Here is a 25,687-nt window from a genome sequence, read left to right on the forward strand (position 1 = left end):
ACTTGAAGATTTATTCAGCAACTTATTTCCATTTTGAACTTTGAAATATAAGAGATCTTGCACTTTCTGTAACACATCTTGTCTTGACTTGACATTCACCTGGAAAATGGAAACAGAAAATAACTCGAAATGCAAACAAGCTCAGTATTGAAGCTCCACATATTTAGAGAGAATCACATCCCATCAGGTTGTAGTTTCATCTAGAGTTTGTTTTAACAATTAACTTTGAATATGGGATTTATTCTGTCTTCTAAAGGTCTCATTTTAAAGCAATGGGGAAAAATCAAATGAAGCCTGTTTACTCTGCCTCAGCATCCTCCTCTCTTGCTTTGTCTAAAGTTCATTTTTCATTTGTTATAAGCACCATGCACAATAAAAATATGTAATAGACACAGCCTTGCTTCACTGCACCTGCTCCCTGACATTTTACTGTGTGTACAAAGGTATGAGAGATGGCAGCAAACAGTACTACTGCTCCTTCTTTCAAGGTAAAAGTTAATGTACAAAATTTTAAAGAAGGCAGCATGAAACATGTTCGGCTGACTCTTTAAGCCTGGTGTGAAGTGGGCATCTGTGCTTCAGGTTGAAGACTTGCTGCTGGCACGGCCACGCACGTTATTTATGCTGCTGGATCCACCTTTTCCTTTTGAAAGGGTCTGAACCTCGAGTGGTTTCTGTCAGTGGACACAACCACAGAGGAGGATTTTTACAGAGCCTTTGTTTGAGTACCCCTCCACAGAACTTTCAGGACAACAGCTCCCTGAGGATCACTTGGCTTCATTTGTTAGCACCAGAGTCTTTTTTTACTGATATTGAATATTTATAAAATGACAGGACTGGATTTTTATTTTTTCTTTCTGGAATTCAGCTCTGGCACACAAATCCCAACTTAAGTAGAATGAGTGAGCGGAAAACATCATCACACGCTTTGAAAAGGATAAGAGGAGGATTATAACACTGGCTCTTTAAAGTACTTTTAAAGTTTTTCTGTCCAAGTGCCCCTGGAGAGACATTTGGCCATGGATACTCTTGTGAGAGCTTTAATTGGAGGGAAACTGGACCATTTCAATTTCATTTACCACAGAGCGATGTTGTCTAAAGGTGAACACAGAATGACAACGGCCAAATCGATCATTTTTCCCTGTCACTGTTCTAGCTGTTAAGTGAAATTAGTAACAGTGAAGGCGGGAAAGGTTTGTTGGTCCAGGAAGGATCCATGCTGAGACGTGATGTGGTTATTTGTGTGTGGTGAAGTTATTTCAAGCCACATCAAATGCAGCAATATGGGAAGCAGAGCTGCACAGTTTGAATCTTTTAAATTGGAAACGGCAGCAGATTGTCCAGCTATGAGGCGGCTTCATTCCGTATCATAGCTGGACAATCTGCCGCATCTGCCAGGACCTTAGAGGACCTCAGATATTCTGAATATTCTATCATTACCTCTTCTTCTACTTTAAAGCCAATGATTTACAGTGTGCTCAGGTACAGACTGTCGCCCTGCCTACTCCTGAGCCCCACACTCATTACCTTTAATAGTGGCTCACTCCCGCCTCACTGATCTTAGCTGTTTTACAGGGTTACCTAGTTTATAAACTGAGCATGCAGACATTTAGAGATGTTTACCCAGCAAGCAGAGGCTAATGAGGGCCTATCACGTTGCATTTTGGGAAATGTAGGATCCAGTGTCTTTCCAACATTGACCCATACGGTGCATTAACCATAGTGGCATCTGCTGCTCTGTTTTCAAAAAAAAAAAAGGTTTTTATGTTTGAGTCCCTGTAAAAAGTGCAGCAGTGCTTCAGGATCCTACAGTGCTACTCTTCAGTATTGTGGTTATGATTCATATAGTCTTGATACCTTCATAGATTGTGTTGACTTATGGCGTAAACAGAATGACTGATTTGAGTAACTGATTAATGGCACAGCACCGGTCACTCGCTCTAATGAACCTTTGGAAATCAACTTTAGACTGACCACAGCATCATCGGGATTTTCAAAAGCTAAACTAGACGTCACATGAGGTTAAATACAGTTTTTATTCACAAGTAAAAATGTTAACAGCAAACATTCAAAACACAAACTCTGCTTTTGTTATACTAGCAAGCTGTTGCGTTTATGGGCCTTGATCTGCCTGCTCTGTCTGGGCCTGACTCACTTTGATCTGATCCTCGTTCTGACTGGTGATAAGAGACCAGGGAGAATATGACAAGAAATCAGAAGGCGAAAGAATCAGGCGAATTCAAACCCACTGCTGCTGTCCTCCCGTGTAACTTACTGGTTTCTGTTGGGGGTGTTGGAAGAGGAGCAGAGGAGAGGGGTCGTTTAAGCACAAAGTCACTGATTGTCACAGCAGAGGAAAGCGCTGCTCCAGAGCGGCTATGTGTCGCATGCCTCAACGGGGAAAATGTCTTCGTATGCGGGCGGCAGTTCACTGGGGAGCGGGTATGAGAAAGGGAAGCAATGGTTGAGCTCCGGGTCTGCGGTTGAGTATCCCGGCAGCTCGATTGACGGATGTCCCGCGCACTGCACTTCTGCACCTGTCTCGTCCAACACATTAAAAACACCTAAATTGATGTAAGACACCGGCTGGAAATCCGCCGAGGAGCAGTCCCTCTCCTCGCTGAAGATGATCGCCCCGGCGCTCTGCCTCTGAGACTGTCTGCCCCTAGAAAACTGCGCTGCTTTGTACCTTTTGATGATGACCAGGTTGATGAGCCCCAGCAGGCACTCCAAGGTGCTGAGAACAGTGGAGACCACCAGACTCCGCTGGTAATCCCTCAGCTGCTCGCAGGCAGGGTTCACAACCACAGAGTGGAAGCAGTAATGGGAATATTTCCTCTCCACCAAAGAAGCCGTGTCCCCGTCCACCACCGCGCCGGAGAAGGCGGTGAGGACTCCCAACAAGAAGACCACAACACCCAGGAGAAAGAAATTCCTGCAGCCGGGTTTCTCCATGCAAAAGAGCAGAGCGGAGCCCAGCAGGACCTGCCCGATTCCCACAAGTAGCCCGGAGTAGAAAGCCCCGGCCGCGCTGCCCAGATGGAAATGCGCCTTCACCGTAGATCCCAGTGAGACGCATCTTAATCCAACGACAACTTCGCTCAGGGCGCACACGAAGAGGAGGGTACTGGAGAAGACGGTGCACAGTCCTTTCCCAGTCAACTTCATTATATTCCGCCTCTGCCGCTCTCGATGCCTCTCCCCCCTTCTTCATCCTCCTTCGTCCTCTCCTTCGTCTCCTCTGGAAGCACTCTCACATTGGGACATCATCTGCCGGTGACTCCTGCGGTTCAGAGCTGGCGATCCACGCCGCTGTGGCGTCTCTCTCGCATCCCCGCCACTTTACAGGAATATATAAATAATTAATGGCATGAAACGCGTTCCTTTTTGCACTTATCGATAATCCATAGCCTACACAACCAATGATCACTTTAGCTCCAGATCCTCCAACCGCCCGTCAGACTCTTGAAACACTCTCCTCACCAAAAGTTTTTTTCTTTTTCTCCTGCTGAGGACAGAGTCTCATGTGCAGTCCGCCAAGTCGCCGGATCGACTGGTGTGTGGCGTTTATGTGGCAGAGATCCCTCCAGCCTGAGATCCCTGAGGCTCCTGTGCACCAATAACCAATGATCCACAGGCCTTCACATAACCGCAGCACACCTACAGGGACTTGTGACATGTGTCTAAGTGTCTCTTTGGTTGTAAATGCAAAGGTGGGTGACGGACTTTTGGTTGGTGATTTGGAAAAAATCTTTTGGCAAACATTCGTGTATTTGCTTCCCTTCAACGCCCCCAGGCAACTTTATAGCTACTAATAAAATGTGAATAAGCCGAGGTCCGGTGGAAACACGCCAAACTAATTCTAATGGATATTAATACCGGCCACATACATTTCTCAGTCAGGTGGATCTTTCTGGAAATCAGAAACGAACGCGTGAATAACAGAGCAGCGCTGCTGACGCTGTCCGTGGTGCTGAAACCACCGGGGCCAGATGGCGGCTGCCTGGACTCCTCTCAGCAAACCTCTTGTGTGTAGTAGAAACTATGCTTCTCACGTTTTATTTATTACAGATCCAATAACCCGTTGTGTAGGTGGGGGCATGACTGGTGCTGGTGGCTGTTGGGGGTCCTGTGCCCCGTTGACCTTGGCCGAGAGGGGCAAAAAACACCCAAGCACTAAAAGGCGATTTCTGTTTAGAAATAGTCTCCGTTTTTTCTTTTCTTTCCCTAAAATAAATGCAGAAGGACACATCGTGTGAGTCATCCAAAGTCCATGCTGGAACATGGCTGATGCAGCCCACGGTCTAAAAGTAAGTGTTGAGTGTGAAGCCCAATATGGTTCCTATTGAAAGACAAAAAAGGACACGCAGATGAACGGGACTGTCATTATTGTTACTGTGATAAAAATATGATAAAGAGAATAATTCTGTTTCAGACCGAACGGAGAACCAGAGCTAGCTGAAGACATTTGACGAATGACTATATTAGTTTCCAAACTTAAAAGGTAACCACCGGAAAAAAAGTTCAAGGATATGTAAAATGATGTGATCCAGAAGATTGTGGGTTGTTGGATTTGAGTTGTTTCCAATTCATTACCGCTGAGTATGAAATCGTTTATAAGACACGCACAAGTTTTTGACTTAATGAACCAACTGTTTGATGGTTGCAGGTGAGAGAATCGCATCAGGGAAAGCTCTGGTCCATCCATTCATCACAATGAGCCACCTCATTGACTGTACCAGTGAAGCTGCCAGTAAGTGTGTGTGTGTGTGTGTGTGTGTCAAATCAGGTCATTACTACTTTGCATATTTGCAGATAAGAGAAGTTAATCATAGCCTGATGATCTGCTGATTGGCAGTCCCACTTTCTAACGGTGTGTGTCTCTGTGTAGATGTCAACACTATCGACAGCTACATTGTGACACTGGACACATCAATTCACAACCTTCAACCCAAACAGACCAGACTCAGTAAGTAGCTGGTACTTATTGTATAATGTCCACGCTGATCAGCATATTCAAACCAGTTTTCACATTTGTTGTTCCATAATGTGGGCGTTGTGGAGCCTTTGGAGCTGTGGCTGTGATTAAGAGCTATACAAATAAACTTGGACCAGTACAGCTCAGAAAATGGCTTTGGTGAATTCACATAAGGAGCAGCCGAAGGAATGCAGCACGCATTTTAATCTGTGGGGAAACTACTGAATTCAATTGTCCGACAAATTTGATGAAGCAGAAGATGTTAACAGCATATGTCTTTCATCAGGGCACGATGAGAGTCCTGCTCCCCTTCACAACACAGACTATTTCCCTGTCATGGTCACAAACCTGGAAGATGCTGGCACTAAAAAGGAAGGTAATTCTCATCCTAATAGGTAAGATCACCCGATATTAAAGACCATTTTAGGGTTAAAACTGATTTACTGTGAATGTGGAGGATGTTTCCCAGCGGTGCAAAGAAAAACGTGACACAGAGAATAATGCAGATAGATTCCTCCCAGTGTAGGAAAATCACCTTTGCAAGAGCAACATTTTCAACTTAGCTCACAAATGTGTGCGTGTACGCGTGTGTTTGGAGCCGAAGGCCTCAGCTGTGCCAAGAGTCAGCCGTGAAGGGACTGCTCCGGCATCTGTGATGCAGTTTTACAGCAGCAGTTACAACAGCAGTGACAGGTCAGCCTGTAAAATCCTGTGTTAGGCCATAAATATTAATGAATCTTAAGCACTCTGCACTGTTGCTGGCTGGACCTGTGTTTATCCCAAAGAAGAATCAATGCAGAGACAGAAAACGTGTCTGACCTGTAATAAGACCTGTCACAGGGACTGTCAAATAGGCACTATGGTGAGGGACGGGGTCAAGAGGCAAGACAGTGTACAGTAAGTATAGTATATATATATATATACTCTAGAGTGTAGTGTGAATTTCGACATAAAAATCGACATAATTTGCACAAGACTTCGTCGACAACCTAAAAAACGTTTTTAACTGGTTTGTTTAGAGTGGGCTTTAATTGGTCCTTCTGGTAAATTACAGTATGTTTAAATGAACTAAAGTGGAGTAAAACTAAACAGCACACAGAGCCGTGCAAAGAAAGAAGTTGCCCACAACAAGTCAAGTCATAGAATAAGTTGCTTTTACAGACTGAAAACACTTTGCGCTGAAGCATTTGCCCATCAATTCAACATCCCACCTAGATTTAGCTTAATAAAAGTAAAATATTAAAAAGTACAAATCTGTCTATATGCGCTGACAGCAGAGGCATAAACCTGATTAAAACTTTAACTATATTCCTTGCACATTCAATAATACTGGGATTGTTAGGACATTAAAGAAGAAGAATACTGTTATTTGTTTAATAGATGTCTCTGTAGCTTGTATTAAATGTATTTTTCCTCCTTCTTTCCACAGTAGTGTTGGGATGATGATGATCATTCACAATGGGTCATTAGTGAGACTGAGGAGGTGCAGATTGGAGCAAACAGTGTAATGATGATGATGATTACGTGTATAAAGTTAAAACCCAGTTTCCCTAAGTGGCTGTTCTGTGTTGTTTTTCATTAGATAGTGACAGTGTAAACTCTGGCTACTTTGCTGGTACTAGTTTTGACCCTCTGTCTTAATTCCTTGCGGAAAAGATTTAACAAGCTTCTGGAAACATTACCTTAAAATTCTGTCCGATATTGACATGACAGCATCACACAGTTGCTGCAGATTTGAATGTGGATTCCATCACATGCCAAAGTCGCTCTTTTGGATTTGGAGATCTGGTGATTGAGGAGGTCATTTGAGTACAGTGAACACATCATCATGTTTAAGAAACCAGTTTGAGATGACTTTAGCTTTATGACATGGTGTGTGCTATCCTGCTGGAAGTAGCCATCAGAAGATGGATACACTAACCCTAACCCAAATTGAACAGAGAAAATATCCGGCACCTCATTAAAGCAGCACCACCAGCAGCCTGAGCTGTTGATACCACGCAGCATGGATTCATGATTTCATGTTTACACCAATTTATACCCTTTACAATCCAAATGTTGCAGCAGAAATCAAGACTCATCAGACCAGGCAAAGGTTTCCCAACCTATTCAAACTCAATCTTATTCAAAGTTTGACATGTTGTGTGACCAGAGAAGATCTTATTGAGGTACTATTGTCTTTATATTAGGTCAAACCCATCTCACTACTCTCCTTTGACTTTTGGCAACAAGGCATTTTCACCCAGAAAACTGCTGCTCACTGGATTTTGTCTTTTTTTCAGACCATTCTCTGTAAACCCTAGAGATGGTTGTTTGTAAAACTCCCATTAGATTAGGGTTGAAACAGCAGCTCGTCTGGCACAAACAACAACTGCAGGTTCCAAGTACCTTAAATTACCTTTCTTTCCTATTGTGGTGCTTGATTTTAACTTCAGCAGATCATGTTGACCTTGTTTACATGCCTGAATGCACTGAGAAAAACTGGTAAACTGCAGTCATAAAGTGGCAGGTGAATGTAGGTGCACACAGTAAATCTGAGAAGAGATGTTTGAGCTACGTATCAGACTTTAAACCAAATGGAAACGGAACAGACTTAAAATAAACTACAGTACTCGTGTATTATAGTAGATGCACTGATGCATTTTTTCTGTTTCTGGTTTTGTGGAGTTGGCTGCAAAGATTATATATGGATCAGTTGGATCAGTTCATAGTTGATCCTGGTCTTTTTAAGGGTTTTGTTGATATTAAGAACAATATAGAACAGCACACATTTTAAATTTGTTATTTTATTTTAGTTTATTATTGTTCATGTGATAGTGTTCAAACAAGTGCTGGACAAATTTACTTTACCTTTAATTTACTTGTATACCAGCCTCTAGTTCCATAACTTTGCACGGAATGTTATGTGTCAGACTTTGAGACTGATGAAGAAAATGATCAGGAAAATTAATTGGCTCCTGTCTTTCAAAGGTGTTGCTGTTAAAACAGTAAGACAGGTGACTGAAATGGCACGTAGAGTCACAAGTTGGTTGTCGCTTTTGACAAACTTGCAGGTTCCTTTCCCCTAAACTCCTACTGGTTTTGTAAGCTATCAAATATGGTCTTTATGTAAATATGTGCCCCCTCTAAAATCTTGTGCTCTGTATGTTTTTACTATCTGTGCTCCTGTAAAAACATGTGGCTGATTCTATGGTAAATGGAGAGACAGTAGAAACCCACACAGGATTAGTTGCCTTTTCCACCATTTATAAGAAACAGATGTCTCAGAATCAAACTGGATCTTTTCCAGGACTCTATACCAACGCACTGCTCTCTTGTTAATCCATAGTGTCTGTGCATGCATCTTAAAAAATAGGCTGTGGCAGCACAAGCCTTGATCATAGCTGCTGTTGTAAACATCAGATATGGACACCTGAAGACAGGTTTTTGTCTGTTCTCTGCCATCTTCACCTGTATTTAATATCTTCCATAGCCCGCAGACAGCAAGTGAACCTGGGTGATTGTTTGGACCTGTGCTGGGTTTAATTAGTATTTTAATTATACACTGTCTGGCACCCTTTTTGTTGTTTTTTTTAAATTCTGGGTAGAACCACTAGGGAGCACTGTCCTCAATACAGTGATTTAAGTGCTGCAGCAGTTACCTGATCAGTTGTGCTTAACTAGTGGAAACCGAATACTCATACAACTCAGCAGCCTCAGAGTTATTTCAGCCAATGACAGAAAATGACAAAACTCCAACTACCCAAGTTTAGCTGAAGGACACGAGGAGCCATCTTTTATTACACTAATCAGATCATCTGCTTTTCCCCCTGCAATATCACAGTGTTGTGTGGCCCTCGTGCTCAGTCGCATCATAACTGCTGATGACGTGAACCTGCAGATCAGTGTCCTCCACATTAATGAGGAAAAGCAGAGAAAAGCAAGCTTTTCTACATTAATATGAAGTATCCAGGGAAGCTGTAATTACACACTGCTGGCACTCTGGCTGCTTGGTTAGAAACTGGAAGGGATGAATTGTGTTGTAGTGTCAGTAGAAGTACAACCAGCTGCATCTAGTGGAGTAAATTCATTTCCAAGCTCCAAGGGAGTCCAGGACATGAGGCACTGTGTCAATACATGTGCTTTATGCACAGGCGCTTGTTAGATCAGTTCTCTTCAGGCAGCACAGGTCAGAGCACCAAACAAACTCTGCCCAACAGAAAGAAGGTGTCTCATTTACAACCAATCATATGGATTTTTGGGGGAAAAAGCAAAACAAAGGCTCATCTTGTGTGGTTCATTGATCAGAGTGCTGCAGCAGCATCCCACTGTATTTCCTCTCTTATTTAATTATCACTGGTAACAAGTAATACAAACCATTCTGAGTTACTACAAAAGTTTATTTTTGGGTTCCGTAATGCCGCTGTCAAAACAATTAATCCTCTGCTCAACACAAAACAATCAGAAAGTGTATCACGATTTACATGCACATAATACTCCACATATTCTTATTGAGCCACATGTCCTGTTATGCATGTCCAATAAACATTAAGTTAACCCTCTGTAAGAGATTTCTGGAAGCTAATGAATGAAACATTTTTAAAAACAAGTGCACTCCTGTTTGTAAAGATTTTCTTCTCTCTAAGCAGAAGTTAATGTGCAGTTTAGTTATTAGTGCGCATGCAAATACGTGGACCAAGGCGTTAATAAGTAGCAGGGGCACGGGGACTGCTGTCAAACAGACTCATATGCACATGTTTTCAGATCATTTGGCATAAAGTCATTTGGCAGACATTTCTATAGAAAGCAACTTGCAAGTAAGGGACACTTGTGCATACGCACACACACAGGGTTCAGTGACTTGCTAAAGGAGGCTTCAACACGGGAGTAACAAAGGACTGAACCACCAAGGACACGCTCCAAGTCCTGAGCCATTTTGGTTTAGGAATAAAGAGGATCCTTTTTACAAACTATGTGATGCAACATTTGTGGTTAATTTAAGAGAGTGAGTGAATTTGACTTTCCCTAGGTGAGAAGGATCATTTTTAGAAACCATTTCAGTCATATACATTATAGCAATTTACAATAATCTCAGACTGGAGTCTAGCTCAACTCCTGCTGCTCAGGTGCTGGAGCTGAAGGTCCAGGATTGTCAGAGGAACCAGTGCATTCATATTTGCTCTTTAGAGAACGTCCCAAAAACAGCCAGTACTCTTTACGAATGGTGTCCTTCTCCCTCGACAGGAGTTCACAAATCTTCCAAGTGGGAAGAGAACAAAGAAGAGGGGAAAAAAAACAACAATGTTTTAATTTTGGGGCTCAAGTTTAATTATAGACAATTAAAATATATGTCTTTTCTCTTAACTTACTTCTAAAGCTTTTGTTAAGAAATTCTTTTGTTCCTCTTTGGACACATTTTCCTGTTGGCTGCTGTTCTCCAAGGCATCCTCATAGCAATCAAACAGAAATGCTAGAAGGTAAGGTGAACAGTGTGTCTCCTTTAGCTCCAGGACTTTGTCCAGCAGGCCTGTCTGAGACGACAGACCTTTGTCCTGCAGCATCCTTGGAAGCACAAGGGAGATTGTGAGTGAACTGTTCTATTTTTTAATAACCCAGTCTCCATTTCTTTTTCCCTGTAGCATGTCATAGAATGGGACTGTCTGGATAGTGACTGCACATAAAATATGAAGACGTTATCGGTTCCTTGCAGATTTCCTATATACTACAGATCAAATAAATTAAGTGTTTTACATCTTACCCTTTCAAATAGTTCCATACGCTTTCATTGTGAGGAGCCTTCTTGATCTGGTTCAGACAATACCTTGCATCCAGAACAGATAAAAGCATGGTAATTTCAGGTAATCATAAAGTATGAGCAAAAAAAGATAAAATACACTTAACGGCACTTAATTTGTTACATCAAGGATTTTTGTTAAAAAGACATATTACATCCTAATTACAAGAAAGAGGTTTTTCACAAAAAAAATAGTTCAACACTAAAACTTGTAGAAAATACATTTGCATATTTGGAATCAAATCCACCAAATGTGAATCAAATATAACCATTTATAGTAAAAAATGTCTTTCCAAAAACATATTTTTCATCCAACTGCAAAAAAGGTGCCGATTAACTGTGTCCACATCTTGTACGTTTAGGAACAATACTCACTGAATCTCTCTTTCCAAAATGGCTGGATCAGAGAAGCCTGTAGTGTGAGAAATTACAAAATGTCTCTGGTTCCACGCAGAGTTATTCCTCACATCATCTTCCAAAAGATTGTTTACAAATTCCAGCTCCTTGTCCCACAGCTTGTACTCCTGAAAATGTAACAAAATAAACCTTGGCAACAAACGTGTTGATGTAATCACACAGTGCTTTTTATTGATGGCCCTGAAATACTTTAAACAAATACTCACTACCAACCAAATGAATAAAGGATCTAGTCTGGCAGAGTGGCTCACTGTGGGTAGAAACCTGGATACCGGTCCCCCGTTTTGAAGCCAGACTTCGCTAGGAGCTCAAACACCTACCTGGATGACCCACTGTCGGTGCTGCCAGGCGTGGTAGTTCTTTGCATCTTGGCTGAGAATGTCTGCAATGAACTCCAATTCCTCTGAAGGGTCATTCAACCACTCTACCACCATACGTCTGTGATGCCTGGAAGACAAGTTTGGAAACCCAAACTTCTATTTAATCTTTTCATTAAATGGCCCCGACTCTAAGTTGCCTGTAGGTGTGTAGGTGATCAGTTTGTGTACGTCTCTGTTCACCCTGAGATAAACTGGTGACCTGTCCAGGGTGTACCCTGCATCCCGCCCAATTACAGCTGGGACAGAGTCCAGCCCCCCATGACCCTGAACAGGATAAGCGATTAAAGATAATGGATGGACAGATAAATAAATTAAGCTGCCCTCCATTTTCATTCATGTAATTTAATTTCACAGTTACAAAATGAATCTGTGATATGGACTCACCAGACTTGATAGTTTTTGGGCTGGTCCTCGATGATTGCAGTAATGTACCTCATCTCCTCCCTCAGGTCCTTTGATAGAGCTTGCAGTAGTACTCGCCTGTAGTGCCTGCACATTCCCAAATCAAAGAAGTGTTACAATTTCACACAGGGCACCACCATTTTGGAACATAAGATACAGATGTACGGTCCCTTCTCTGTTTTATAAAGAAGCCATATATGTAATAAAAGTATCTACTTGACAAATTGTAGGACTATTGTAAGATACTATCTAGACGTATCCTGAGATTCAAAGATAAAATGTTTGACAGTTCAGCTTTGAAACAACAACAAACTGTAATTCTCTAACTCTGTCTAATTGTGGGGTTTTTACAAGCGTTTTCCAAAATAGCAATTTTAAAGATTTCTAAAAAGCTACAGACTCAAATTAAAATGAGTTAGGATGATGTGTAAAACATGCATAAAAACAGAATTCAATGATTTTCAAATCTCATCAACCCATATTTTATTCACAATAGAACATAAACAACATATCAGATGTTGAAACTGACATATTTTCCCATTTCATGGAAAATATTGGCTCTTTTTGAATTTGATGGCAGCAACACATCTCAAAAAAGTAGGAACAGGGGAAACAAAAAGCTGGAAAACAAATTGAGGAGCATTTGACAACTACTTAAGTTAACTGGCAACAGGTCAGTAACATGACTGGGTATAAAAGGAGCTTTTCAGAGGCAGAGCCTCTCGAATGAATAGATGGGCAGAGGTTCATCAATCTGTGACAAACTGTTGCTAAAAATTGTCGAACAATTTCAGAAAAATGTTCCTCAATGTAAAATTGCAAAGACTGCATCAAAAACATGCATCATTCTCTACTGGACATCACTGCATGGGCTCAGGAACACTTCCAGAAATCACTGTCTGTGAACACACTTCACTGTGAAATCCACAAGTGTAAGTTAAAGCTGTATCACGCAAAGAAGCCACATGTGAAGACGATCCAGAAACGCTGCTGTGTTCTCTGGACCAAAGCTAATTTAAAATGGTCTGAGGCAAAATTGAAAACTGTTCTGTGGTCAGATTAATGACATTTTTACATTGTTTTTGGAAACCATGGACGCAATGTCCTGTAAACTAAAGAGGAGAGAGACCATTCAGGTCGTTATCAGCAGACAGTTGAAAAGCCTGCATCTCTGATGGTGTGGGGGTGCATGATGTTGCCTATGGTGTGGGCAGCTTACACATCTGGAAAGGCTCCATCAATGCTGAAAAGTACATAGAGGTTTTAGAGCAACATATATTCCCATCTAGACAACATCTTTCAGGGAAAGCACATTTCAACAAGCCAATGCTAAACCGCATACTGTATCCATCAAAACAGCATGACTTTGCAGGAGAAGAGTCTGGATGCTGAACTGGCCTGTCTGCAGTCCAGACCTTTCACCAATAGAAAGCATTTGGTGCATAATAAAACAAAAAATCCTGCAACAAAGGCCCAGGACTGTGGAGCAGCTAGAATCCTGCATCAGACAAGAATGTGACAACATTCCTCTGCTAAACTCCAGCAACTGGTCTCCTCAATTCCCAGATGTTTAAGGACAGTTGGTAAAAGAAGATGGGAGGCTACATAATAGTAAACATCACCCTGTTTTAACTTTTTTAAGATGTGTTGCTGCCATCAAATTCAAAATGAGCCAATATTTTCCATGAAACGGTAAAATGTTAGTCTCAACATCTGATATGTAGTTTATGTTCTATTACGATTAAAATATCTGTTGATGAGATTTAAAAATTATTATTATTGTTTTTTTTTTAAGTTTAACAAATCATCCCAACTTTTCTTTGAGTTGGGGTTGTACTTTCATTATGGAGAATCCGTCCTGCTTTTGTTCCCCACCACATTATAAAAAGCCAAAATAAAGAGACACCACTAAACATAAAGCCTTGCTATTCTCTATTTCACACGTACTCACCACACTGTATAGTTTGCAGCATTCAGCTCAATGGCCTCCGCCGTCAGGGCAAAGGCCCGCTCACTTCTTTCATCTTTCTTCAGGAGGGCACGGAAATAGTCATACACATCTGAGACTGTAAAAACAAATAAAAACACAGAGGTATTCAAATTTAGGACATATCTGTGCTAGATGAAATACATCCTGCATGGATTTTAAGCACATGATAGAGGCATTTCTGATTTGTAGATTGCTGAAAACTGAACCGAAAGACAATAGTTATACGTTTAGTTCATTTAAAGTTCATCTGGGAAAAACAAATACTGAAATTAAGATTATCAAAATTGGAAGACTGTGTGTTACGTTTAGTGGATCTACTGGCGCCTGCTCGTTAATTTCACTTCTGGTATTGATCAATAGATGTGACTATTTACATTTCTCCTAACAATCTCACATTTATCAGAGTAGGCGATCTTCACTACAGGATTTGGTCCATCATCCTGAGGAACAGGCTCCAGGTCTGCCCACTCCCTTCGGTCTCTGAAACACGAAAACACATGGGCTGATTGGTCTTCAGGTATCTAACATAGTGCTGCTAACTAGTTATATATGCGATAAAAATTTGACTTCATAATAACAGAGCAGATTAATTAACTTTAGTTTGTTTCTCAGATTTCCCCAATGCGAGGGGGTTTGAACTTCTCAAATCAGCTGCTAAAACAGCAGTGCACTAAGATTTTTAGCGAGTACTACTGATTGGCATTTTGTTAAATTCAGTGAACGTTTACAAACGCTGGTAAACATTTAGTGTCTTTATTAGCTAACGTAAGATGATGCCAGTCTCCACTTATCGAGCTAAGTTAGCCTCCCGAACATTTATGTGAAACAGTACCTGTAAAATATATAACGAGTCGGGTCCGCAAAATATTCATCTCCGAGATGGTCCTCAGCATCAATCATCAACTGATGGTCCTCTGCATCAAATTCAGCGTCGTCATTAAATTCTACAGATTCATTTGAAGTTTCTTCAATACCTGACATTGCTAATCTGTAGCTTAGCTTAAGCGCGTTTGTGCAGAAATAATAACGTCATATCCGGTGTGGCGGAAATTTGCCTTCATGACTGCAGGGAATGTTGCCCTTAGAGTAGCAGCGATTTATAATTAATGGAAATTATGAATTATCTCCGATACGGAGCGGCCGAGATGTAACGTTTACTGAAATGTTTATAGCACTACAGTCATCTGAAAGAAGAAAAAAAAAATTTCTTTAAATTCTTACAAGTGACTAAGACGCGCATAAACAGCTTGGTGTCACTGGTAGACTGGAGATGCTGTATTCAAATGTAGTAATACGAAGCACCATTACTGGCCAGTGATGTCTTTGTGTTCATACTATGTAAAACTTTCCAAAAGCTGGAGAAAACAGAACCCATTCCCCAATATTTTACTCAACTTACTGCCTCCCTCTTGTGGCAGATGGCAGTAACTTTACACTAGGCGACACTAGTGATAAAAGTTTGGACTTTTCAAAGAAAAATCAATGCAATTGAAAATCTAATTTAAGTTTTCTTGCCACAGCATGTTTAAAACTAGTTAACATTTATTTGACTGACATTTCAAACCCACAACATTAAAAGGAACAACAAAATTTTATTTCTTTAAAATAATGTCTAAAAAGGAAGGTCAAGCTGTACTTTATTTTCAACGACTCTGGACATTATAAAAATAAATAGATGATTCACAGTCAGTGGATCGTAATACAAATTGTTATCAAAATGATAGATCAGCCAGAATGAAGAATTTAACTCATGCATAATAACCATTTCATCAACGCATGTTCTGAATACTTGTCTTCATTATTTGCAAATAACATGTTTTGTAACCAAACCTGTTGAGACTATAAAATCACCATTCAAATTAGACTCCTATGCAAGTTTAATATGCTTCTTTCTGACAGATTTTGAATGATGGCTTGACCCAAAGTGTGTTCAGTGGCTTTCTTCTTGATCCAGTCCATGTTTTTCGATGTAGCGCCTGAAAAAGAAAAACATGTAAAACCAAGAGTGACTTTTTACTCCACCAAATAACTGTTAGATGTTTCACTGGTATAGATGATTAAAGCTTCATCAAAGACTGGACATGTATCAATTTTCAAGCTGATTCTGGTTTTGATAAATGTGCTTCCTGTATGTAATTCGCTGGACAAAGTGAATTAAGTGATTTAGGGTCTAACTCCCTCCAACTACAAAAATAACCTGATTGTTTCACATTGTCGTTCTGTTGCTTGCTGGTCCGCACAGTGTGTTGTTTAGACCTTTGTAACTGACACCTGCTGCTAGAGCAAATGATAATACAGTGAAAGAAACTATGTAAAGTTAAACTATGTATTCATACCAATCTTAGGCCACTTTTACAATACAGATGGGCCCTAGCCTACTGTTAATATCAAAATAATGGTTGGTGTAGCTTTAAATTTACACTGAGTATCTAAGCTGAGTGTCACCACCAATGTGATGATGTATTAAATCAATAACTTTGAACTTCATGACCAGATACAGTCAAGTTAGAAAGAAGTGAGTTTAACTTCTGCAGCCTGCTCCTCTTTGCTGCTTGACATTACTGACTTCTAGCTAATAGCTTATATGCAATAGTTCAGAGCAAAGAGTCTTGCAAGAGACCAATCATCTTTCGTTCTGTTACACTGATGTTACACAAGATTCACAAGATTTCTCAGTGCAATCTGTTTTCTTACTGTTCTTTTCCAAGTCTGGACTTCTGCAGATTTCAAATTAGTGACAGCAGGTGTGTTTTTACTTGAGCTTCAATACTGTGTAGAATATGGGTTGACTGAAAGATCTGCTCCAAATTGAATTCACTTCTGCACAACTGCAAGATGTGCATAATGAAGCAGCTTTGACTCTTCACTGAACCGAACAGACTGGGAGCATTTTAAATCGGCCCACAAAATATTAAAACAAATGCTACCAAACAGAACAAAAAAAGTTCTGCAAGATATGGCTGACCTTTGTGATGCAAAATAAATGCAGCTTCTCTTGTTAGTAATAAAAATGACTTCTTTATGAGGTGACATTACTAATGCAAGAAAATATCACCTTCTTGCAAAATTATACAGTGCATCTTTTCTCTCCTGCAGAGACAAATGTCTGTCAGTGGGTGATTTCCCAAAACATTTGGCAGCAGGCTGTGGATGGAAAGAAAACAGATTGTCAATTTGGTGATAGATCAAATTGATTGAATAGATAGCTTTAAGTTTTTGTTGCCTAAAATTTCCTGAAAGATGTATTTTGATGTAATCTGAGGAAACATGCTTTGTATGTTCAGAAGAAAAAGTCTAATTATAAATATCCCACTAACATGGAGAGTGCATACACAGCAGCATAAATAAGATTACAAACCTTTATGGTTGGAGAAGAACTAGAAGAGTAGCAGCTGATCTTAGCCCCAAATGCAGATATCCCAGTTGCTTCCAATGGAGTTTCCTCCTTGTTCTCCAGCAGATTTGTTATGGTGGTGTCAACACAATTGGTTTTTGCTGTACATAATTAACGGACAACTGTAAGTGCACAGCAAATTAGATCATATACAAGTTTGCGAGGGATGTGTTATAATATTTAGAGGGAATAACTTCAAGAAAATTGGACAGTATGTAGAGTATGGTAGAATCAGTAGAGCAAAACAGGGTAGAAAATAGCACCGAGGTGTGACAGCAAATTACCAAGGGGTGGCAGGGTTTTTGGATCAAAATTAAATGTGCATTACAGCTGTGCCCTACCTAAGTCATTTGTGATAACATTCAGTGGGATATGAGGCAGAACATCCTTCACTTGCTGGGCCATCCTGGTGATTCTATGATCATCTGTGCCCAAGCTCTGAACCATGAAACCAAGCCCAATAGAGCCAGGTCTGACACCTAGTTTGAGAAAAGAACAGCTGAAATCCCCACCAAAACTCTTAAAACAATCAGCTGAAGCTTTAAATGCAGGCAATCATGTGTGTTGTGGGTGTATGTCATTTACTCACTTGTAGGCGTTTGTGTCACAGTGTGTCTTTTCCTTTTGACGTGCTCTGCTTTGTCAGCCTTAGTGATCTTTGTACAGACCAAGCCAAGTTCACCTGCTAGTAGCTTAAATTAAAAAGCATATAACACACACATTTAGCAAACAGAAAAGAGCAGGCAGTTGTGTGTGTAATAATGTTGTCTTTCAGGGAACTATAGCTTATTTACTAAAGAGGAATCTGGGTGTGTCAGCCAACTGTTTAAATTGAATGTAAACATTTTTGCACACATTTGATTTTTTTAGTATTACATTATTCATTGAATGTAATCTATTAATCTAAGCCTTTCTGAATCTACTCAACTGGCAATATAAGATGAGGTGGCTTTTACCTCCTGGACTTTGTTGGCAAACTCCTGTGTGGATTCGCCATCTTGTCTGGACACTGGCGGGAGCCAACTGGGATAACATTTTTTTTTTTTTAAAACAAACGAACAACAAGCAATGATAAGTAGGATTCTGGCAAAAAAAATCAACAGGCCACAGTTTAAAATTGAATTCGGAAGCTGAGAGCAATTAACACAGACACTCGTGAGATAGCGATAAGATGAGCCTGGGGTTGTTACTAGCACCAAAGTATATTGTGTCAGAGATTATATATTTTATTTTTATACCCAGTGGATCAAGTTTAAATAACTCACATCTCTGCAAAACTATGTGTAGTTCATAAGAAAATAAACTAGTCTGAAGGTATAAAAACCACTCAGACAGCATCAGTGTGCTGTTCACAAGCAGCATCAGCTGATGTGAGCCATGCCTTGCAAAAATTAGATCTCAGAACACCTACATTCAAAGACTTGTTCATTTGCATGTAGCTAGAAAATTTACAAAATTACATCAAATACGTTGGATATTCATCAGTTCACAGTCTCAAAGATATTGTCTAGAATGGAAATGATTTGGTTCTGTGGCTACTTTCTGTAGAAGTGATGGCACAGCCAAGATCACTCCAAAGGCACAATGCAGAATCCTCACTGACTTAAAAAAGAACCCTAGAGGAAAAGCCGAAGATTTGACCATACACCAAACATTGAACAGGCATGGTATCAATGGCAGGACACCACAAACAACTTTACAGCCCATCCAAACCATGTCAAAGACCACCTTGAGACTCCACAACAGTACTATGAAAATATGATGAGGTTTTTGCTGTCAAATGTGGTTCACCTAGTTATTAAAACAATGTTTTTACTACATGTTCTACCAACACTTCATAGGTTTCTTGGGTGCGTTCATTAAAGATCATAACTGTGTCTTATCAGTTTGTTATTTGTGATTTTGGCGAAGATTAGATCATATTTAATGACCAACTTATGCAGAAAACCAGGAAATTGCAAACAGAGCCCTTACGTTTTTCGTTGTGACTGTAATGGTTCACCTCGAAAAAGAAATTGGTATTAATAAATTATAAAAAAGTATTTAGTACCTTACATGATACACTGTACATGGAGCAAAAAACGTCCACAACAGCTCCATCAGCCAACTGGACTCTGGTGTGCTCTGTGAACAGACACAACACTGTCAACCATACTAAAATATTACAGTGTCATGTAAAATGCCCTAAATTATGGCCCTGGTGGCTCAAGGGTTACATCATTGTGTTGAGATACAGAAGGCTGCCGGAATCCCACCCCACCAGGTGTGTATCGGTGCCAGCTGTGGCAGGAGGGGCGTCCGGCATAAAAATGTATCCCAAAGCAATGTGCGGAACATGTTCCGCTGTGGCAACCCCTGAAGAGACAAGCCAAAAGCTTCTTATATTTGATCTTTTTATTTAAAATACCCTAAATTGAGCTGTCTGCATAAATAGTCACAGCGAGGACATGGTCAATAACTGTTATGGTGACTCGCTGACAATCATGTGACAAATATCCTCACATCAACAACATTATTCGTAGAATTATTCGTAGCTGGATTAGATTTAAACAGTACACGCTAATCATATTGACTGCAGCTACCAGGTTTGATAACACCTGACTCCAGTTGATGTTTAGGGTTTCAGAAGCCTAGTGTGACCATTGATTTTTCCATTATCACTGTTTATTTAAATGTGCGTGTCCAAAAAAAAAGAAGACATGAATGCACATGACTGTTTGTGTTTTATCAGCTTAGAAGTATTGTGTTTGTTGATATTTGTAATTTTAGTAACCAAGAAACAGAAAACAGGGACATCACATTTCTTGTGACTATATAACCGGTGAAGTGCAATCACACTGTTTCTTTTTAGTTTATGTCACTAGCTAACCATCCATCAAAATATCTCTAAAAAAAAAAAACTCTTTTGTTAAACACAAAAAATGTAAACAATACAGTAATTGTATCTATCTATTCTTATCAGTTAAGTTCAAATAACCTTACCAAAGCAACCAATGGTCTGGACACCCTTAAGGCCACAGGCTGAATAGAATCAGTCAGTGTAAAAGGCCAGGAACTGTAAGAGGGGAAAAGTATATACATATATAAAAAATTAGTTAAGGAGGGTTTGTGCCGCTAATAAAGAAATGTGCAGCAACACCTGTTGTTTTCTTATTAAGGAGAAACAGAATTCAAACATAAATGAAATGTATTACATTAACATATTTATAAGTTACTACATTAGCAACAGAACATAGAAAAATACAAAACAAAGAAAAAGGACTCAAAACCAAGCAAAACCTGCAATACTCTAGAACAGACATGGTTAATAGAACAGACATGGTTAATGGAACAGACATGGATAATAGGTAAAATTTTTATCCAGACTAAAAAACCTTGATTGCAGTAAGACAAGGACTGGATTTGAGTGATGCAACTTGATCATTCAGCACCTGGCCAGTCAACTAAATTAATACGTTTTTGTCAGATTAAACAAAGGAGCTCTGATAGAATAAGTAAAATGACATGTTCAAAATTTAAATGAAATTAAAGAAAGAAGGCAGAGAACACTGCGTGTTCAAGGATGAGTGGACCAAATGTATCTGAAACCTTTGCACCCTGGTCTGGTATCCTACCATAATTCAAACTGCTGGCCTGGGTGAAATGGACTCACAAGTTATGACAGCTGATAAGAAACTAGTCCTCCACATGCAAACTGCACATATTTCTAACAGAGGTCAGTGCAATGTCTTCAAATCTGCTTATCCATAACAATGTCATGTGGCTCAGCAAAGGAAGCAGACACAGCACACTCACTAATAAACACTTACATCAGCATCTCTGCTTGGCCATCATGTGCCTTGTGCCCAACTTTATGGACTTGGTTGCACACACAAGATGTCACAACTTTCCTTAATGGAAAAATGATGTCTAATGTACATCATTTCAGCGATATTGGAACTTTATACAGCTATGATGCAGCAAATATTAGGTAAGTGGCCCTCTAATAGATGCAGGTGACTACACCTGCTCTAGATCCTCTTGAGAAGTGTTCCACCCACCTTGTTCATTTTCCTGCCTCTACAGCAGACTTCTGATGATACAGCATACTTGCATATTAGTTATTCAATTCAGTTGTTTTCCCTTCCTTAAACTAATTTCCTCATAGAGGTCGACACAAAAATTAACAGGGAGAAACAATAGCCAAAGTAATTCATTTTTATGTCAAAGCGTCTTGGAAGAAGGACAATAATTTGTGGCCACCTTTTGTTAAATGAGTTTGTCTTTACACTGTCATGGTTATGAGGCCAAAACAGTCTCCATGTGCAAATACTGATAAACCCTAAACAGCTACTGTTGTGCTGAACAACTAGGTTAATTGGTAAATGTGAACAGTCATCCAAAGTCAAATAACAAGACAGATGAATCAAGCATTTGTCTTTACAATGAGTAGTTTATGCTACAGCACTGATGCGCTGCACTAACCTGAACCTGAGCAGGCCGGTACGGCCATTTGTGGTGTCCTCCTCAGGAAACAGGAGCAGAGGAGGGGTGCCTTCAGCAGAGCAGTATCTCAGAAGAGACTCTTCTACTGGTCCTTGACCAGATGCTGAATGGATTTCCATAAAGCCTCTAGCCCAACACACAAAGCCTTTGGAGCCCTCTAGCTGGGGCTAATAAGCAGAAATAAGCAGAGACAGCTAACTTAATGCTGCTTTTATTATTTTTAACAGTAAAATACTACATTTACACTGGCTAGAGAAATAGGCAAAGGAATCAGACACACATGAAAAGTTTTTGTCACTGAAGGAACACTACAATTATTGGTGCATGCTGAGCAGTGCTAACCGATGCACAAGCATGCAGAATTCTTTTGTTGGCATCTAAATGTTTTCAAAAATAGTGAATTACATGATAAAATAAAGAAAACAATGTTATTTTAAGTCAAACACTCACTGTATTGCAGGGGGTAAGGAGGTTAATTATGTTGTGGTCAAATTCTGTCACATGATTGCATATGTACAGCTTGGTGTTCTTGTCTCTGGAGCGAGCGTTTTTCTGTCTCACATGCATTCCCAGGACTGAGCACATAACCCTCACAACAAATCTGAAAGCAAATATAGAAATATGAATGTGAATAAGATATAATAGTTACCCACTGGGAAGTCACTACAGTTCTCAAAACCCTAGCATTGTAAGATGTTTGCTTTATCCTCGAATATAGCAAACCGTTCTCAGTAACAGTCTGTAGGGAGAAACTCTGTGAGTTTCTTCTTCTTCTTCTTCTTCTTACTACAACATCCACATAATTTCCTTTTATATCATATTCCTCAAACATAGTCATCGCTTTTATTTAAACATGGTTCTTGTTTACAAGATTTGAGTTTTTAAAAGATATACTATTCATTTTATTGAGCAGACAGGTTCCTAAATAATATTTAACTGGGTGGCTGAATTTTACACAATCAAGTGCAGTTGAGAAATTATTTTAACAGGACACACTGTATGAGCCAAGAGGAGTTTTTTTGTGTTTGTTATGCTTTTGTTTTTGAAAGGTTAGGTAAATTAAGAAGTGTATGAATAAGTGTACAGATGACATCAATGACATCACATAACTGCCTTTGAAGTTTGTCTAACTAGGTGTCAAGGAAACAATGTTCAGTTTTGTCAGTTTTTTGAGGGAGGAGAGAGAAACAAAGTAGTGGTGGAAAGTTGATTGTGTTGCTCTTTAAGTACGCGGTTTCTTACCGTATTCTGTTCTTTTCTGATTTAATTTGTTGAACGTGTGTGAAATTTATTGGTTTATCATCTTAAAGTTTCTTTGGACTTTGTTATCAGCTCAATTGTGAAAACCGGAATTCAATAAATGTTCAGTGTTTTGTCATACGACAACCTCTGGAGTGGATAATTGTTGGAACACCGGACACGAGTAAACCTGCCTCTCCACACACAATATCTATAATACAGTGTGTCACAGTTTTTCCTTACATGTCAACTAATACTTGGATCTCAGTTATTATCAATGCATACATTGATAACTCTGGCATGTCGCTACAACAACTGCCACATCTATGATGATTATTACTGTGTTAATAGAAAAAAAAGGATACTTACCTTCTGACAAAACTTTCTGGAAGTGCACAGCTGACTAAGAAAACATGAACACCAATAAAAGTCCGTAGAAGCATCAAACAAATGCCAACTGGAAAGTAAATCAGCAACATCAGGAGGACAACTGCATCTTTGGGAAGCCTGTACAAACAAAGGATTAGACTTGTAAACATCACATGAAAGGTGACTATTACTGCTGCTGAGACCCTAGCAGGTCATATAAATCCCAATGACAGATGGCTGTTAAAAACAAACTCTCCAAGCAATAAATAAATATCACCCGATGTGCCATTAACCTTCCAGGTATTTATGGGTGTTAAACCATCACATAAACCAGCATTAAAGTTAACTGCTAACCCTGGATCATTCTTTAGTTGGTATATCATCTATTAATGACCATTGTTATTAAGCAGCCAGCTACATGGCTAAATATTCAGGAGCAAACACACTCTCCAATTATTTAAACCTAGAAAAAACTATTCAACATTACCATCTTCCATTCTCTGAAAAAAAACCTGGACAAGTGACAAATGCCTCTTACCTACATTAGTCTTGCATCTTCTGACAAACTACTAAATTATTGTATGCACAAATTCACAATAAAGAATGCATACGCTCAAGTTTATAGCAGGATAATTACTAGAGAAAACTACCAACCATCTCCTTCACAAGTTCTCATTAGTGCGGATTTCTGTCTAAATTTGAACCAGTCTCGACTGTCCTGTTCTACATGCAATTACACGTGTCACTCTGAAACTGACGTGAAAGCTGTAGAACATCTGTGTGACACTATAATCGGTACAGTTGCGTGTAGGGGTCTTGTTTCTCATCGATACTATTGTGAAATCTGGGCCTCTTAATCTTTCAACGAGCCCCATTTCTTTTCATATCCAAGGTATAGGTTATATATCCAGCACTCCAGCGGTATAAATGTCATCTAACCCGCCTGTGGCCACTGTCAGACTTGATGAAAATGGGTCTTTAATAATCTTCATTACGATCTGTCTTAAGGGAGCAGTGTAATTTTACGTAATCGCTATAACCATCCAAGGCTAACCAAGCGGTAACATGTAATGTTAGATACAGCAGTTGACTAAATTTAGCACATCATAACGTTGCATAATAACGTAAATGTTAGCATTGTTAGCATGTTAAAATAACCGCCAGACGGCTAAGTAAAATAACTTAACAGTTAGCGGAATGTTTTATAAAAGCTATACTATCGCTTTGTACAGCAGCGTAATCTAAGCCAAGTTAAGTAGAGAACGTCAGCGACAAGAAATAACTGCATATCTTAAACACACAAGACCGTTATTGCAACTGTGGATTAGCATTAGCGTTAGCTATGCTATGTTAACTGGGCTGATCACATTCACACTTAACGCTAAGCTAGCGTTAGCTCAATGTCCTCAGTTCACTTACCGACGAAAGTCAAACATGTCTTCAATCCCCCGAGTCTCCATGTCTCCCAGTCAGACCTTGCTCAGAGTCTAATGCTAAGAACACAACCTGAGCCCTAAAAATGAAGTACTCATAACGTTCAGGACTGCGGATTTGTCACCCAGTAGGTAAAGTGACAGCCCGCGTTGATGAAAATCTTTGCTGGCAGCAAGTTTAAAATGTTAGAAATGGTCTACAGGGTCCTGCCCGCAGTGCTAGCAGCGCTACGCTAACACCTCCGCTAACAACAACAAGAGCACTTCCGACCGGAACCCTCTACAATAAAACCACCACACAGTCAAGTCAGTTTACACACATTGGACACGAACATGAACAACTTGATGTCTGACTGCTCTGCTCTAAGTTACAGTAGAGCAGTGTAACTGTAGCTATCAAAAAGGATCAGGGACTAGTTGCAAAATAAAAGTCCTGGTAAAGATATAGCAAAAACCGGGAAAAGTTGCGGTATTTGTCTCCCTCTGGTGTCACGGCACTTACACGGTTTTCTAATTAACACAGTGTGTAAACATCCAACAGATCTACATACCATCTATAACTATCTTTCACATTTCACACAACATTTCACCGGTAGTGTGCGAGGAAAATTCAATTTTTATTTTACCATAATATTGGTATAAACCAATGTAATATCTAAAACATCACTCTAACGTACTTACGAAAAAAATATTTTGTAGTGTCTAAAAGAATAACAGCTGCTCATCTGACAACTCAGCCTCAGAGCAAGAGCTGCAATTTGCAGTTTCCATGACAAGTGGCTGACTCAGTCTAACATATCAGCTAGTGTCATTATAATTAGGTATTT

At 39.8% G+C, this 25,687-nt stretch overlaps 4 protein-coding genes across 7 annotated transcripts in view; 1 reads left to right on the plus strand and 3 right to left on the minus strand.

Moving 5' to 3' along the window:
- pigg (phosphatidylinositol glycan anchor biosynthesis class G (EMM blood group)) overlaps positions 1–6,672 on the plus strand; it is a 73,807-nt gene extending 67,135 nt beyond the window's left edge. The window contains exons 14-16 of one of the 3 annotated variants that reach the window (XM_067517815.1): positions 4,670–4,753; positions 4,892–4,969; positions 5,265–6,556. In XM_067517815.1, coding sequence (XP_067373916.1) covers positions 4,670–4,753; positions 4,892–4,969; positions 5,265–5,377 — 275 coding nt within the window. In that variant the 3' untranslated portion in view covers positions 5,378–6,556. Of the gene's footprint in view, positions 1–4,669; positions 4,754–4,891; positions 4,970–5,264 lie in introns of those variants that run through there. The other 2 variants (XM_067517818.1, XM_067517816.1) reach the window with 2 other exon arrangements.
- On the minus strand, positions 1,847–4,655 carry LOC137133840 (transmembrane protein 271-like). Its single transcript, XM_067517834.1, has one exon. The coding sequence runs from the start codon at positions 3,166–3,168 to the stop codon at positions 2,377–2,379; it is 792 nt and encodes a 263-aa protein (XP_067373935.1). The 5' UTR covers positions 3,169–4,655; the 3' UTR covers positions 1,847–2,376.
- Positions 6,673–9,336: 2,664 nt separating the features above from the next.
- On the minus strand, positions 9,337–14,983 carry fnta (farnesyltransferase, CAAX box, subunit alpha). Its single transcript, XM_067517832.1, has 9 exons — positions 14,773–14,983; positions 14,335–14,420; positions 13,902–14,016; positions 11,933–12,037; positions 11,489–11,615; positions 11,127–11,275; positions 10,716–10,778; positions 10,327–10,519; positions 9,337–10,213 (listed from the first exon to the last, which is right to left on the minus strand). The coding sequence occupies exons 1-9, from the start codon at positions 14,919–14,921 to the stop codon at positions 10,061–10,063; spliced, it is 1,140 nt and encodes a 379-aa protein (XP_067373933.1). The 5' UTR covers positions 14,922–14,983; the 3' UTR covers positions 9,337–10,060.
- A 577-nt stretch (positions 14,984–15,560) lies between these two features.
- Positions 15,561–25,607, minus strand: aup1 (AUP1 lipid droplet regulating VLDL assembly factor). Of its 2 annotated transcripts, XM_067517830.1 has the most exons (12): positions 24,847–25,256; positions 23,428–23,565; positions 22,270–22,420; positions 21,799–21,986; positions 20,317–20,389; positions 19,385–19,458; positions 18,291–18,357; positions 17,924–18,026; positions 17,676–17,813; positions 17,299–17,435; positions 16,996–17,084; positions 15,561–15,916 (listed from the first exon to the last, which is right to left on the minus strand). In XM_067517830.1, the coding sequence occupies exons 1-12, from the start codon at positions 24,885–24,887 to the stop codon at positions 15,871–15,873; spliced, it is 1,245 nt and encodes a 414-aa protein (XP_067373931.1). In that variant the 5' UTR covers positions 24,888–25,256; the 3' UTR covers positions 15,561–15,870. The 2 variants fall into 2 exon arrangements, with proteins under 2 accessions (XP_067373931.1, XP_067373932.1); XM_067517831.1 differs by lacking the exon at positions 16,996–17,084 and having other exon boundaries at positions 24,847–25,607.
- Positions 25,608–25,687: the final 80 nt, after the last annotated feature.

Source organism: Channa argus, chromosome 10, assembly GCF_033026475.1.
Source record: "Channa argus isolate prfri chromosome 10, Channa argus male v1.0, whole genome shotgun sequence".
NCBI lineage: Eukaryota > Metazoa > Chordata > Actinopteri > Anabantiformes > Channidae > Channa > Channa argus.

Coding starts and splice junctions, on each gene's coding strand:
- LOC137133840 (XM_067517834.1), bottom strand. CDS start 3,168: ATGAAGTTGACTGGGAAAGGACTGTGCACCGTCTTCTCCAGTACCCTC.
- fnta (XM_067517832.1), bottom strand. CDS start 14,921: ATGTCAGGTATTGAAGAAACTTCAAATGAATCTGTAGAATTTAATGAC. Junction 12,038..13,901: donor GCTGCAAACTATACAGTGTG/GTGAGTACGTGT, acceptor GGGAATGTGCAG/GCACTACAGGCGAGTACTAC. Junction 11,616..11,932: donor CCCAAAAACTATCAAGTCTG/GTGAGTCCATAT, acceptor CTTGTCTTCCAG/GCATCACAGACGTATGGTGG.
- aup1 (XM_067517830.1), bottom strand. CDS start 24,887: ATGGAGACTCGGGGGATTGAAGACATGTTTGACTTTCGTCG. Junction 20,390..21,798: donor ACCGGCCTGCTCAGGTTCAG/GTTAGTGCAGCG, acceptor CCCCTCTTACAG/TTCCTGGCCTTTTACACTGA. Junction 17,814..17,923: donor TGTGACACAAACGCCTACAA/GTGAGTAAATGA, acceptor TTCTCAAACTAG/GTGTCAGACCTGGCTCTATT.